Source organism: Leptopilina heterotoma, unplaced genomic scaffold (genome assembly GCF_015476425.1).
Source record: "Leptopilina heterotoma isolate Lh14 unplaced genomic scaffold, ASM1547642v1 Lhet_95, whole genome shotgun sequence".
NCBI lineage: Eukaryota > Metazoa > Arthropoda > Insecta > Hymenoptera > Figitidae > Leptopilina > Leptopilina heterotoma.
Genome location: NW_025111202.1, coordinates 43,380 through 56,294, shown reverse-complemented (window position 1 = coordinate 56,294; position 12,915 = coordinate 43,380). Strand labels below are relative to the sequence as shown.

The 12,915-nt window shown below is 23.7% G+C and overlaps 1 protein-coding gene across 1 annotated transcript; it reads right to left on the bottom strand.

The window, feature by feature from the left end:
• Positions 1–885: 885 nt before the first annotated feature.
• Positions 886–11,952, bottom strand: LOC122512094. Its single transcript, XM_043627731.1, has 12 exons — positions 11,684–11,952; positions 11,403–11,568; positions 11,215–11,341; positions 10,952–11,081; positions 10,644–10,822; positions 5,528–5,657; positions 5,234–5,402; positions 4,178–4,314; positions 3,826–3,991; positions 3,562–3,688; positions 3,158–3,290; positions 886–1,184 (listed from the first exon to the last, which is right to left on the bottom strand). Exons 1-12 carry the CDS (start codon positions 11,813–11,815, stop codon positions 990–992), a joined length of 1,791 nt encoding a protein of 596 aa, XP_043483666.1. The 5' UTR covers positions 11,816–11,952; the 3' UTR covers positions 886–989.
• Between the last annotated feature and the right edge of the window lie 963 nt (positions 11,953–12,915).

Below are 12,915 nucleotides of genomic sequence, written 5' to 3'. Positions count from 1 at the left end.
TTCAAAATTTTTTAATAAAATTCTTAAAAAAAATTAATATTTTTTAAATAATATAAAAATTTTTTTAAGAAATTCAATTATTTTCGAAGAATTACATTACAATATTTTTAAAAAACTTATTTTTAGAATTGTTTTATCAAAATTTTTTAAGATTCAATTATCTTCTTCTCGTGGAAAAAGAAATATATAAGTTTTTAAATATTTATTTAACAAAATTATTCAAGTTTTGAATAATTGAATTTAGAATTCAGAAGAAAATACAGAAATAAAATTGATTTAAAAAAGAATTTCAGAAAATAATTGAATATTAGAAGCGTTATAGTAGAAATTTTTTGGAATTAATTAAATTTCAAAAGAATTTTAAATTGAAATCTTTGAAAATTTTAATTGCTACAAAAGTATAATAATATCTAAATATTTATTATTAAAAATTATTAGTTTTCTAAAAAATTATTAAAGTTTTGAATAATTTTCTTTTTAATTCTAAAAAATAATTGAATTTCGAAAGAAATGCAGTTGTCAATTTTAGAAATTAAATTTCAAGAAGTTTTAAAATGAAATTATTTAGAATTTTAATTAATGTAGAGAAAAATAAATAATAATAAGTATTTAAATATTTATTTAACAAACATTATTGAACTTTTAAGTACATAATTTAATTAGGAAATTTTGAAAAAATGACTTAAAATTTTTCGAAGATAGTTAAGTTCTTTAATATAATTTTAAAAAATTGAAATATATGGAAATTCTTGAACTGATATTTAAAATTTATATTTGAAAGAATATAATTTTTTTACATATTAAGAATAATTTTGAAAAATAATCGAAAAAAGAACTTTTATTAAAAACTTTGTTTTCCAAAAAAATTTATTAATTTAAGAATTTTATTTCCACTTTGAAATATTTTCGAATTATTTGATACTTTATTTTATAGAGAAAATAGGAACTAATTGATTTTTACATGTAATTTTAATTGAACTGAAAAAAAATTAAAACGTTTCACCTAGAGGTTTAATTGTTAATTCTGTCACTTGAACACGTGGATGTGTTCCCAAAATATAAACAATTGCTTCCGCAATATCCTCTGTTTCCATAATAGGCGCAGTATTCACTATGTCTTTCGTCGGTTGATCCTTTTGATCTATAGTTGGAAAAATTGTTCTTGTAAAACCTGGTGAAATACTCTGTAAGCAGAAGTAGAATAAGAAAAAACAAATTTATTACATTTTTAGAAAAAAATTAATACCATCTTAATATTTTATTTCATTATTTTAAAACGTTTTTAATTTTTGATTGTCAAATTTAAATTTCATATTTTTAATTTTTTTATACAAATTTTAGTAAGAAAAACGTTAATTACCGTCATTCTTATTTTACTGCCAATTAATTCTAGTTCTAAAGTCGTTGTTAATGCTGTTAATGCAAATTTGGTTGCACAATAAACATTTGATTCCCATCCTACTGTTCGTACTACCCTGTGTCCATCAATGCTAAAAACAATTTTAATAGTTTTTGTTTTTTAAAATTAAAAAAATTTATTATTTTAATATCTTAATAATTTATTTAAATTTTTTAAACCTGTTAAGATTTATGATGTGGCCTTCTTCACCAGATTTTTGTAATATTTTTATTGCTTGTTGACTGCAATATAATATTCCCAGCATATTCACACCAATAACTTGATCCCAAATTTCCTGATTAGTATCTAAAAATTTATTAAAGTTTGATTAAATTATTATTAACTACAATTATCATTATATTATTATTTATATTGATTATATTTTGTTACTAATTGAAAAAATTTATTTTTAGAAGAAAAAATATTTTTCTATTTAATTATAAATTTTTGTTTAGAAGACGTTTTGCATAGTTTCTGAATCTTGAATAGTGAAAAAAGAAAAAAATAATTATTATTAAATTCGCAAAGGCAGAATAATTTGTTTAATATTTTATACAAAAAAATATATTACCTATTATATTTCCATCAAATGAAATACCAGCGTTATTGATAAGAACATGAACACCACCTAAATTTTCTCTCATCCATTCAAAAAGTTGAATTACTTCTTCTTCTTTTGAAATATCACATTTTAAAGCGTAAAATTTACCTTTGCCTTTAACATTTTCCATTTCACTCTAAAAACACAATGAAAATGCAAGAAAAAAGGAAGAAAATAGATGAATAAATTATTAAATAATTAGTAGTTTTTGATACACATTTTCATACATACCTCAATTTTTTCCTTTCTTCTTGACACTCCCACGGTAATCATTCCTAGTTTAAATAAAGTTTTGGCTGTTTCTAATCCAATTCCATGAGAAGCACCAGTTACCAAAGCAACTTTTCCCTCCCAACGATTCATTTTTTTTCTTGTTTGTTTAATTATTGAGAGAAAATTCAATAAAGTGGGAGAATAGAAAATTACTTTTTAAAATATTTAAACAAAATTTGTTTTTATTTTCGCAAAGTTCTATATAGAAGAGAATGAAACAAGTTAATAACATTTCTTTATATAATTTATATAGATCTCTTATACAATGACTTGCTTTTATGATTTATGAAAATTTATACTTTATTATCAGAAATAATTATAAATTTAAAAACTTTTTATCCATTATGCAGCATAAACATTTCCTCTATTTCTAAAATTATTATTATTAATTATTATTCTAAAATAATTTATATCGAATTATTATTCATATTTTTTTTTTGAAAACATTAAAACATTTAAACTAATGGAAAAATTAAAAAAACAGATTTTTTTATGATTATTTTCCATTTATAAAAATTCGAGATTATTTTGAATATTTAGTAAATATGAAAGTTTTATTTCATAAAGAAATTAATTCTTTTTTTTTACATATGTTTGGAAAATAAAAACAAAGAAAGTGATTCAAAGTATTTCACCAAGGGGTCTAATTGTCAATTCACTTATTTGAACTCTTGGATGGGTACCCAAAATATAGAGAATTGATTCTGCGATATCTTCAGGTTGAATTTGTGGTAATTTTCTTAATTCAACTTGACCAGCGTCTTTATTTATTAAATTTGTATTTACCAAACCTGGACTGACACTCTGCAAAAAAAAATTTATTTCAAATTAACACATATTTCTTTTTTCTAGATTATTGTATAGAAAACAAAAGTGTAAATTACCGTCATTCTTATTTTACTGTCAATTAATTCTAGTTCTAAAGTTGTTGTTAATGCAGTTATTGCATGTTTCGTTGCAGCATAAATATTCGAATCCCATCCGCCTACACTTCGAACAATTCTGTGCCCAACAATGCTGAAAATATATTTTTCAGTCTATTTTTAACAGTTAAATTTTTTTTTGCCTTTTCTAATATTACTTTCTTTTTTCTAATATTTCTAATATTTTTTCTTCTTTCTAATATTATTTTATTTTTATAATATGTACTTCTAAAAATTTATCTCTTCTTTCTAAAGTATAAAAAAATTTGTCATCTCGTCAAATATGAGAATGAATCAGAATAATTTTACAATTATTATTACTCCAAATATATATATTTCTTTAGTTTTGCATAAATTTTGTAAACCTGTTAATATTTATTATGTGACTTTCTTCGCCAAATTCTTTCATCATTTTTATCGCTTCCTTACAGAAATATAATACTCCTAGGATATTTACTCCAATAACTTGATGCCAATCTTTCTCATTTGTTTCTGGAAATTATAAACAAAATTGAAATATATTCAAATAATTAAATTCCTCGAAAAAATTGAATTACTCTTGAAAAATTTTGATAACATTTTTTATGAGTTTATTCCTCATGACTAAGAATATTATTTGATAAAAATACCTATTATTTTTCCTTTTACTGAAGTGCCAGCATTGTTGATAACCACATGAATATTTCCAAAATTTTTTCTTATCCATTGAAAAACTTGATGAACGTCTTCCTCTTTGGAAACATCACATTGCAATGCGTATAATTTTCCTTTTCCTTTAACATCTTTCATTTCACTCTAAAAAAAAGAAAGAAAAGCATTAAATAATATAAAGTCAGAAATAAATCAATACAATTATTAATTTGTTTATTAATTTAAATTTATGTTTTATATTTTAAAAAATTGTTTTCAAGAATGAAAATTCTAAATTTGTTTGAACATCCACATATAGTAATAAATTTTTATGTAATTAATTTAAAAAACCTCTATTTTTTCTTTTCTTCTCGCCACTGCTACGGTAATCATTCCTTGTTTAAATAAAGTCTTGGCAATTGATAATCCAATACCATTAGATGCACCAGTAACGATTGCAACTTTACCCTCCCAGCGATTCATTATTTTTTGTTAATAAATTGACAGAAAATTTTTAATAACTCTTTTTTGAGAATTAAAGAATTGTTTATTATAATTAATAAAATAAATTGAGGCTGTTCATGTGATTTAGTTTCAGTGAACTTATTAGGTCTATGAAAAGAATTGAGACATCTTTTAAAAATCAAAACATTTCTTTATAAAGCTTTTGTAATGTGGGAAAACAATTATTCATACACGTATTATCTCAAAAAAATGCTAAACAGAAAAATTTATTATTCAATAATATTCTGAAACATATTTCCATTTTTTGCATAATTAGAATTCATTTATTCTTTAAAATTTGTTTAAATTAAAATTGTTATAAATTTAAATGTAGAATTAATCATTTTTCTTTTTGCTAGAAAATATAACTTCGGGTATTTTTCGAAAATAAAAGGAAAGAGAGACAAAAATTCTTTAGGGCTAAAAAGTAGTTTTTAAAATTATAATACGAAAATGAAACTTTCTGAAGTAGGCGTCGAAACTTTGTTTTCGCAAAACTGAAAAATATAATAACCATTTTTTCGAAGATTTTAGGTTTAAAAAGGTGAAAAATAATTCAGCTCCATTGCAATAAAATTGTAAGTTAAATTAGTAACATTTTCATGACTAGAAATCTTGAATAATAATTTTCGACGCTGATCATCGACGATAACTTCAAGGACTTTAAAATGATTTAAAATTGAAAATTTAAATTAAATAATTTAAGTTGCATTTAAATAAATTAAAGGATTTTAACATGTTTAAATTATTATGATTTTAACATTAGGTAATAATAAATGTCGAGTCAATATTCAATAAAAACAATTTTCCCATTGTAAGAGGAATAAATGGTTCTTTAGGATAGAAGAATTAATTTTTATTTCTAAATACAGAATTTGTAATTATTTTAAAATAACTTCTCACCATGAACTGAAAGTGTCACTTCTTTAACTTGTACTCGTGGATGAGTACCCAAAATATAAATAACAGATTCTGCCACATCTTCTGCTTCCAAAAGTGGCCTACCTCCAAAGTCTTCTTCAATCGATTTTCTGCTTGCACAAGGTGTATTAGTGAGTCCTGGACAAATATCCTATAAATAAATCATAATAAATTTTTTTAAATTAAAAAATGTTTATATAACAATAAATGTTTTTATTCATAATTCGAAGTAAAAAGACTGAATGAAAAACAATAAATATTATTTATTTTCATTACCGAAACTTTTATTTTACTGTCAAGTAATTCATTTTCCAAAATTTTTGTTGCTGCACGAACTGCGTATTTCGTTGCCGGATAAACATTCAATTTCAGAACTGGATCTCTAAGTATTCTTTGCCCAGTAGTACTAAAATAATACAGTAACTTTCATAATTATAATAATAATTTGAATTACAATGCAACATTTTTTTTGTGATGAATTTAACAATTATAAATTTTAAATGCAATAAATCATAAATTATCGTGAAAGAATAATAACCTGCACATATTTATAATTTGACATTCTTCTTCACATTTTTTCATAACCGAGACTCCAATTTGACAACAATTTAATAAACCAACTAAATTCGTATCTATAACTTTCTTCCAATCTGACGAATTTGTCTCTATAAAGAAATGAAAAATTAAATAAAAAGTACATTATTAATAAAAATCTGCTAATTTTACCTATTATTCGTCCAGCGACCCAAATTGCAGCGCAATTTACTATAACTCGAGGACAACCTAAATTCTTCTCCACCCAATTAAATAATTCTTTAACATTCTCTGATTTTGAAACATCACATAAACGACTATAAAATTTTCCTCTAATTATAGTACTTTTTATCTCACTCTAGAAGAAGAAATTTATTTTTCAAATAAATATACTTTTATAGATTAAAAATTTTAATTTCATTTTCTTCAATTCTAGAAAGAGTATTTTAAATTGATAGAAGTTTTTACAATACCTCCATTTTGTCCTTTTTTATGTCAACTCCGACGACAATCATATTTTTAATAACTAATGCGTTAGCGATTGCAAAACCAATTCCAGAATTAGCGCCAGTTACAATCGCTATTTTTCCAGCCCAACGATCCATTTTGAAATGTGTTAAAGAAAATTACAAAAGAAATAAATCCTTAAGACAAACAATTGCCAGAAGATGAAAGAATTTTGTCAATAGTTGATTTTTACAACTAACTTTTTTCAGTTCACCTAAAATAATATTAACTTCTTTATATATTATCAAAGAAATGCAATGTATATTTAATGTGTTATCTAAAAATTATACTCTGTATAATTTTTGCCTGCACACATCACAATGAATTAAAATTCAAATTGCAATAACAAAAAATATTAAAAAAATTAGTTAGAAATATTAATAAAAATTCAGTATTCTCGTCTCTGTTTAAATACTTAAATTTTCAATAATTTTTTATAATTTAAATAATAAGTCTACAATAATATTTTCCAAAATTATAAAAATTATTAATATTGAAGATCAAATATCAGCCATAATGAACGATTTTATTTTAGAGACAGAAACTAATGCGTATTAAAATATTAACAAACTTAAGTAATTAATAAGAGAAATAAAAATGTTAATTATATTTTTAAACGGAAATGTAATTAATATTATTTAATTAAACAAATTAATGTGAAACAGTTTATGAATAAATTAACAAAAATACCGTAAATCTGGTCCAAGTTTCAAAATCCAATGTTTGTAATAAAATTAAAAGTTTTTCTTGAATATGAATCTATATTGTATAAATTCAAATTTTGACATTTTTTTAATTCTAGAACTCTTGATCCGCATAATCTATAAATAAAATACAAAATAAATTATAAATATTAGCAAAAATTAATATAAAATATTTATAACCTCCAAGGAATGATATTCAACATAGACCCTCACAGCACCGGGATATTCAGGATATCCCAGAGACGTCCTGGGGATATCGATTTGTTTTCGGAAGTTTGGATATCCCTGGATTATCCTCTGGATATCCATGGACGTCCCTAGGATATCCCAGAGATATCCAAACTTCCGAAAACAAATCGATATCCCCAGGACGTCTCTGGGATATCCTGAATATCCCGGTGCTGTGAGGGGATATATTTAAAAAAAAATTCCTAAATATAAGAAACATGAAATAACTATTAAATTTAATTCTCAAAGAATTAAATTAAATTATTAAAAAAGCAATTAAAAAATTTAATTACGAAAATTAAAAAAAGAAATACAAACCCCGATGTAAATCCCGAATTTTCAATATTATGTATTTTTGATTTTCCAATCGTCTTCTCTAGAGAGAACATCAGAGAACATTCTCTATTAAATCTACTTATATTTTCTTGAAAATTAATTATTTGAATTATATTTTTCTGAATTTATTACCTCAAAAATACGAAATTATTTAACAATAACAATTACTGTTTGTTGACATTGTCATGTGCGTATGTTCATGAAAATGCACCTTTAATAAAACCACCAATTATTGCGCATGCCAATTGTTTCAAGCATTTTCATTGGTTGATTTCTTCGAAGCGGTGATTATGAAAATTATCATCACTTCTTTAATTTTAAAAAAGAAAAATCAGATTAATTAGAATTTTTATTGATGTATTATAGATTGTTGTAGTTCGAAAAAGAAGTAATGTTTGAAAAGTGAAGGAGTAAAGTAATTAAATGAGAAAATTTTGGAAATAACAAATTGAGAATTTGAAATTAACGTTTGAATCGTCAGCCAATCAGATTAGAGGAAAATGTACGGAAGTCACGTGACCCAAAGAGGAAGTCACTTCTCAAGTAAACGTTTCCCTCAAATTGTTGCGTCTTTCATGGAACTGTCGCACTTTTTTTAGACTTTGGTAAGATTGTGTCGTATTTTATTAGTAATTTTCCATACATTTGTGAATTTAGCGTACTAGAATTATAGATTATTGATTATTTTGTTAAATAGATAAGATTAAATGGTAAAAATGGATTTGTTGCCATATGAGCGTTCCTGTCGTCTATCTTCATCGTATTTCACACTTCTCGATTTTTGGTAAGATCATATTATATTTTTCTTGTAAATTTGCATTTATCAATGCTTTGAATCTGTTAGTTTTATAAAAATTTAATTTAACTGGTTAAAAAAGTGTATTGAATCATTGAATTGAACAATTGAATTGCAAACACAGACATTGTTGCCAACATCATTGTGTTTGGTATCAGTGTCTCGTCTCCGTTAGTCCGTTGATTTGGTCGAATTTCATAAAGACACATTTGGTAAGATTTTATTTATTTTTGTGACAGTTTTGTTCTAATCGCTGATTTATCGAGTCTATTCCTATTTGGAAAAATTGTATAATTTTGTCAAATAAAGAACATTATAAATGACATTAAACATTAGATACATTAGACAATGTTGCCAAACGAATGATATCAGTCGAATTTTTGTTCGTTCAACAAATATGTCGTATAATATTTTGTCAAATCGATTGTTAGTTAATATTTTTGAGTCCCAAGTTAAGTATAAAATAAAATAAAAGTTAAAAATTAGTTTATACTAAAAAATTCGATATTGTTGGCAAAACTGAGTCACTCGCATCAAACTTCATTGTTTACCAGTCCATCAAACGCGCAGACATGCGTATTTTGATCATACAATTTTTTTGTTTTGTTAGTTATTTCTTTTTACCATTTACTACAATATTGTAAATTTTGGGTTTTTACGTGTTGATAAAAATGTATATATTCATATTAATAAGTGTTAAATAATGTTATGTAAACCTGGTGCAATGAATAATGTTCTGCCTCAAACATAACCTAACTTTTTGTCAAATTTGCAAATTTGCAACTGCGGCACAGTTGCACATAATTTATCTATTATTCTATATCAGATTAAAATTTTCTTGAGTAATAACACTTTTTTAAACGAAAACTTTTCGTTTTTGTGAATTTAAAATAGTGTTCGATGAAAAAAATTCGAAAATATATTAAAAGAGCATCAAAAGTTGGAGCGATAATGACAATATTTTCCAACATTGTAAAAATCATAGCAATATTTAGAAAATGTTTAGATTTACAGTAATTATTGTAATTTTAACTGCTGAGAAAGAAAAAGGAAATTTTTTCTTATATTAACTTTTCGTTTTTGGAGAATAAGACCTTCGAAAGTTGTTGTTCCGCAAATATGCAATTTGAATTCTTTTATTGGTAAAATTTTTATTATCTATCATTATAATCGTTATTCATTATTTATTGTTTTACTACTATTATTACATATTAAAAATTAAATAAAGTTACAGCTAAATATTGTTAAAATAAAATAAAAAATAGTAAAATCTCTGTATTTTTTTCAATTTTATATAACTTTTTCCTATTTTGTGGAAAACTTAATAGGATTTATTAATTGAGATAAATTTACTTATTGTTTAATTGTATTTTATTTTTTATTGTGAATATATTAATAATAATTTTTTCAAATTTTCAGAGTGAAAAAAAGGATCTGAAAATAAAGGGACTTGTATCTACGTTTCCTTTTCTTTTGGAAAAAGCAAAAGTTCAGAAATTGTCTAAAAATAGACCAAACGAAAGGACAATTCAACATGGGATTCCCCGAGACGCAGTGGTTCTCAAAATCTCATGAACGTAGAAAAATCTTCAATTATAATTTATAAGTAAGTCTCTCTTGTCATCATAGAAAATTATACACGTATTATCTTAAAAAATATATAAATAGAAATATTTATTATTCGATATTATTCAAAAAGAGATTTACATTTTTTGCATAATTAGTTTTCTATTCTTAACAACTTTTTAAAATTATAATTTTCATAAATTTAAATAAAATTGATTATTTCTCTTTTTATCATAAAATATAACTTCTGGTATTTTTCGAAAATAAAATGAAAAAAAACTGTCTTTAGGGCAAAAAAGTAGTTTTTTAAAATTAAAATAAGAAAATAAAACTTCCTGAAGCTGGCGTCGATGCTAAGCGTCGAAATTTTATTCTCAAAACACTAAAAAGAATGAAACTATTTTTTCGAAGATTTTTTTAAATAGTGAAAGGTTTTTCATATTTTTAAATTACAATGATTTTGACAATAATTAATAATAAATAATGTCGAAGCAATATCCAATAAAATAAATCACAGTTTTCTTGAAAGCATCAAATTTATATTAAAGTGGATCAAATTTATACCAAAAATTTGGATCAATTTATGATTTAATCCATATTTTTGGCATCAATTCGTTGCATTTTGATATTTTAAAATTAACAGTAAGAAGAATAAATGGTTCTTTAGAATAGAAGAATTAATTTTTATTTCTGAATACAGAATTTGTATTTATTTTAAAATAACTTCTCACCATGAACTGAAAGTGTCACTTCTTTAACTTGTACTCGTGGATGAGTACCCAAAATATAAATAACAGATTCTGCTACATCTTCTGTTTCTAAAAATGGCATACCTGCCAAGTCTCCTTCAATCGATTTATTGTTTGCGCACGGTGTATTAGTGAATCCTGGACAAATATCCTAAAAATAAATCATTAAAATTTATTTTCTTTTAATTAAAATATCTTTATGCAAAAATCAATGTTTTCATTCACAATTCGAATTAAATAATCTGAATAAAAAACAATAAATATTATTTATTTTCATTACCGCAACTTTTATTTTACTGTCAAGTAATTCATTTTCTAAAATTGTTGTTGCTGCACGAACTGCGTGTTTCGTTGCCGGATAAACATTCATTTTCAGAACTGGATCTCTAAGTATTCTTTGTCCAGTAATACTAAAATAATACAGTAACTTTCATAATTATAATAATAATTTGAATTACAATGGAAAATTTTTTTCGTGACAAATTTAATAATCATAAAATTTTAAATGCAGTAAATCATAAATTATCGTGAAAGAAAAACAACCTGCACATATTTATAATTTGACATTCTTCTTCACATTTTTTCATGACCGATACTCCAATTTGACAACAATTTAATAAACCAACTAAATTCGTATTTATAACTTTTTTCCAATCTGACGAATTTGTCTCTATAAAAAAATGAAAAATTAAATAAAAAGTACATTATTAATAAAAATCTGCTAATTTTACCTATTATTCGTCCAGCGATAAAAATTCCAGCGCAATTCACTATAACTCGAGGACAACCTAAATTCTTCTCCACCCAATTAAATAATTCTTTAACATTCTCTGATTTTGAAACATCACATAAACGACTATAAAATTTTCCTCTAATTATAGTACTTTTTATCTCACTCTAGAAGAAGAAATTTATTTTTCATATAAATATACTTTTATAGATTAAAATTTTTAATTTCAATTTCTTCAATTCTAGAAAGAGTATTTTAAATTTATAAAAGTTTTTACAATACCTCCATTTTGTCCTTTTTTATGTCAACTCCAACGACAATCATATTTTTAATAACTAATGCGTTAGCGATTGCAAAACCAATTCCAGAATTAGCGCCAGTTACAATCGCTATTTTTCCAGCCCAACGATCCATTTCGAAATGTGTTGAGGAAAATTACAAAAGAAATAAATCCTTAAGACAAACAATTGCCAGAAGATGAAAGAATTTTGTCAATAGTTGATTTTTACAACCAACTTTTTTGAGATCACCTAAAATATTATTAACTTCTTTCCACATCAAAGAAATGCAATGTGTATTTTAATATGTTATCTAAAAATTATACTCTCTGCATAAATTTACCTGCATACATCACAATGAATTAAAATTGAATTTGCAATGAAAAACTTATTGATAATACAAAAAAATGTTTATTTAGAATAATATAAAATTAATTATTTATTGCGAAAAACATTAAAAAATTAATAAACTTTTCAATTTTTCAGAGTGGAAAAAAGGGACTTTAAAGTATCTACGTTTCCCTTTCTTTTGGAAAAAGCAAAAGTTCAGAAACTGTCTAAAAAATAGACCAAACGAAAGGACAATTCAACATTGGATTCCCCGAGACGCAGTGGTTCTCTAAATTTTTTTAACGCAGAAAAATCTTCGATACAAGTAAGTCTCTCCTGTCATCATAATTTTCCAAAGGCAAGTTTTCAACTCTATTAAAAAAACCTCATAGTGATAGACTAATTAAATCGATTAAAGTTATAATAATTTTCAAATTTTGGAAAATTATTTTTAATCTATTTAATTAATAAGTGGGTTTTGTTTTGTTTATATTTCTCCGGACTTTGCTTTTCTTGGTATACGCGATAATTTAAATAATTAAAAATTTAAATAATGTAATTAAAAAAATATTTCAAGAGTGTATTTATTATTAACTTATTAATTTATACTTTTAATTTGAATTAGTAATAATGTGTAATAATTTGAGTTAGTGACTGACTTTTTGCTTTTGAATTAGTAAATTTTACTAATAAATAGTCGTTTCTACTAATTCATTGGTGACATTTATCAATTAAATAGCAAACAGTCAGTCACTAATTCAAATTAATAAACATTTTTAATAATTCAGTGCTGTGTCAATATTTAATTATTAAATTACAGTAGTTATAATTAAGTTTGTAATATTTACCACTACTTTTAAAATTATGATACAATAATTAAATAATTAATTAATTACTAATTTAGTA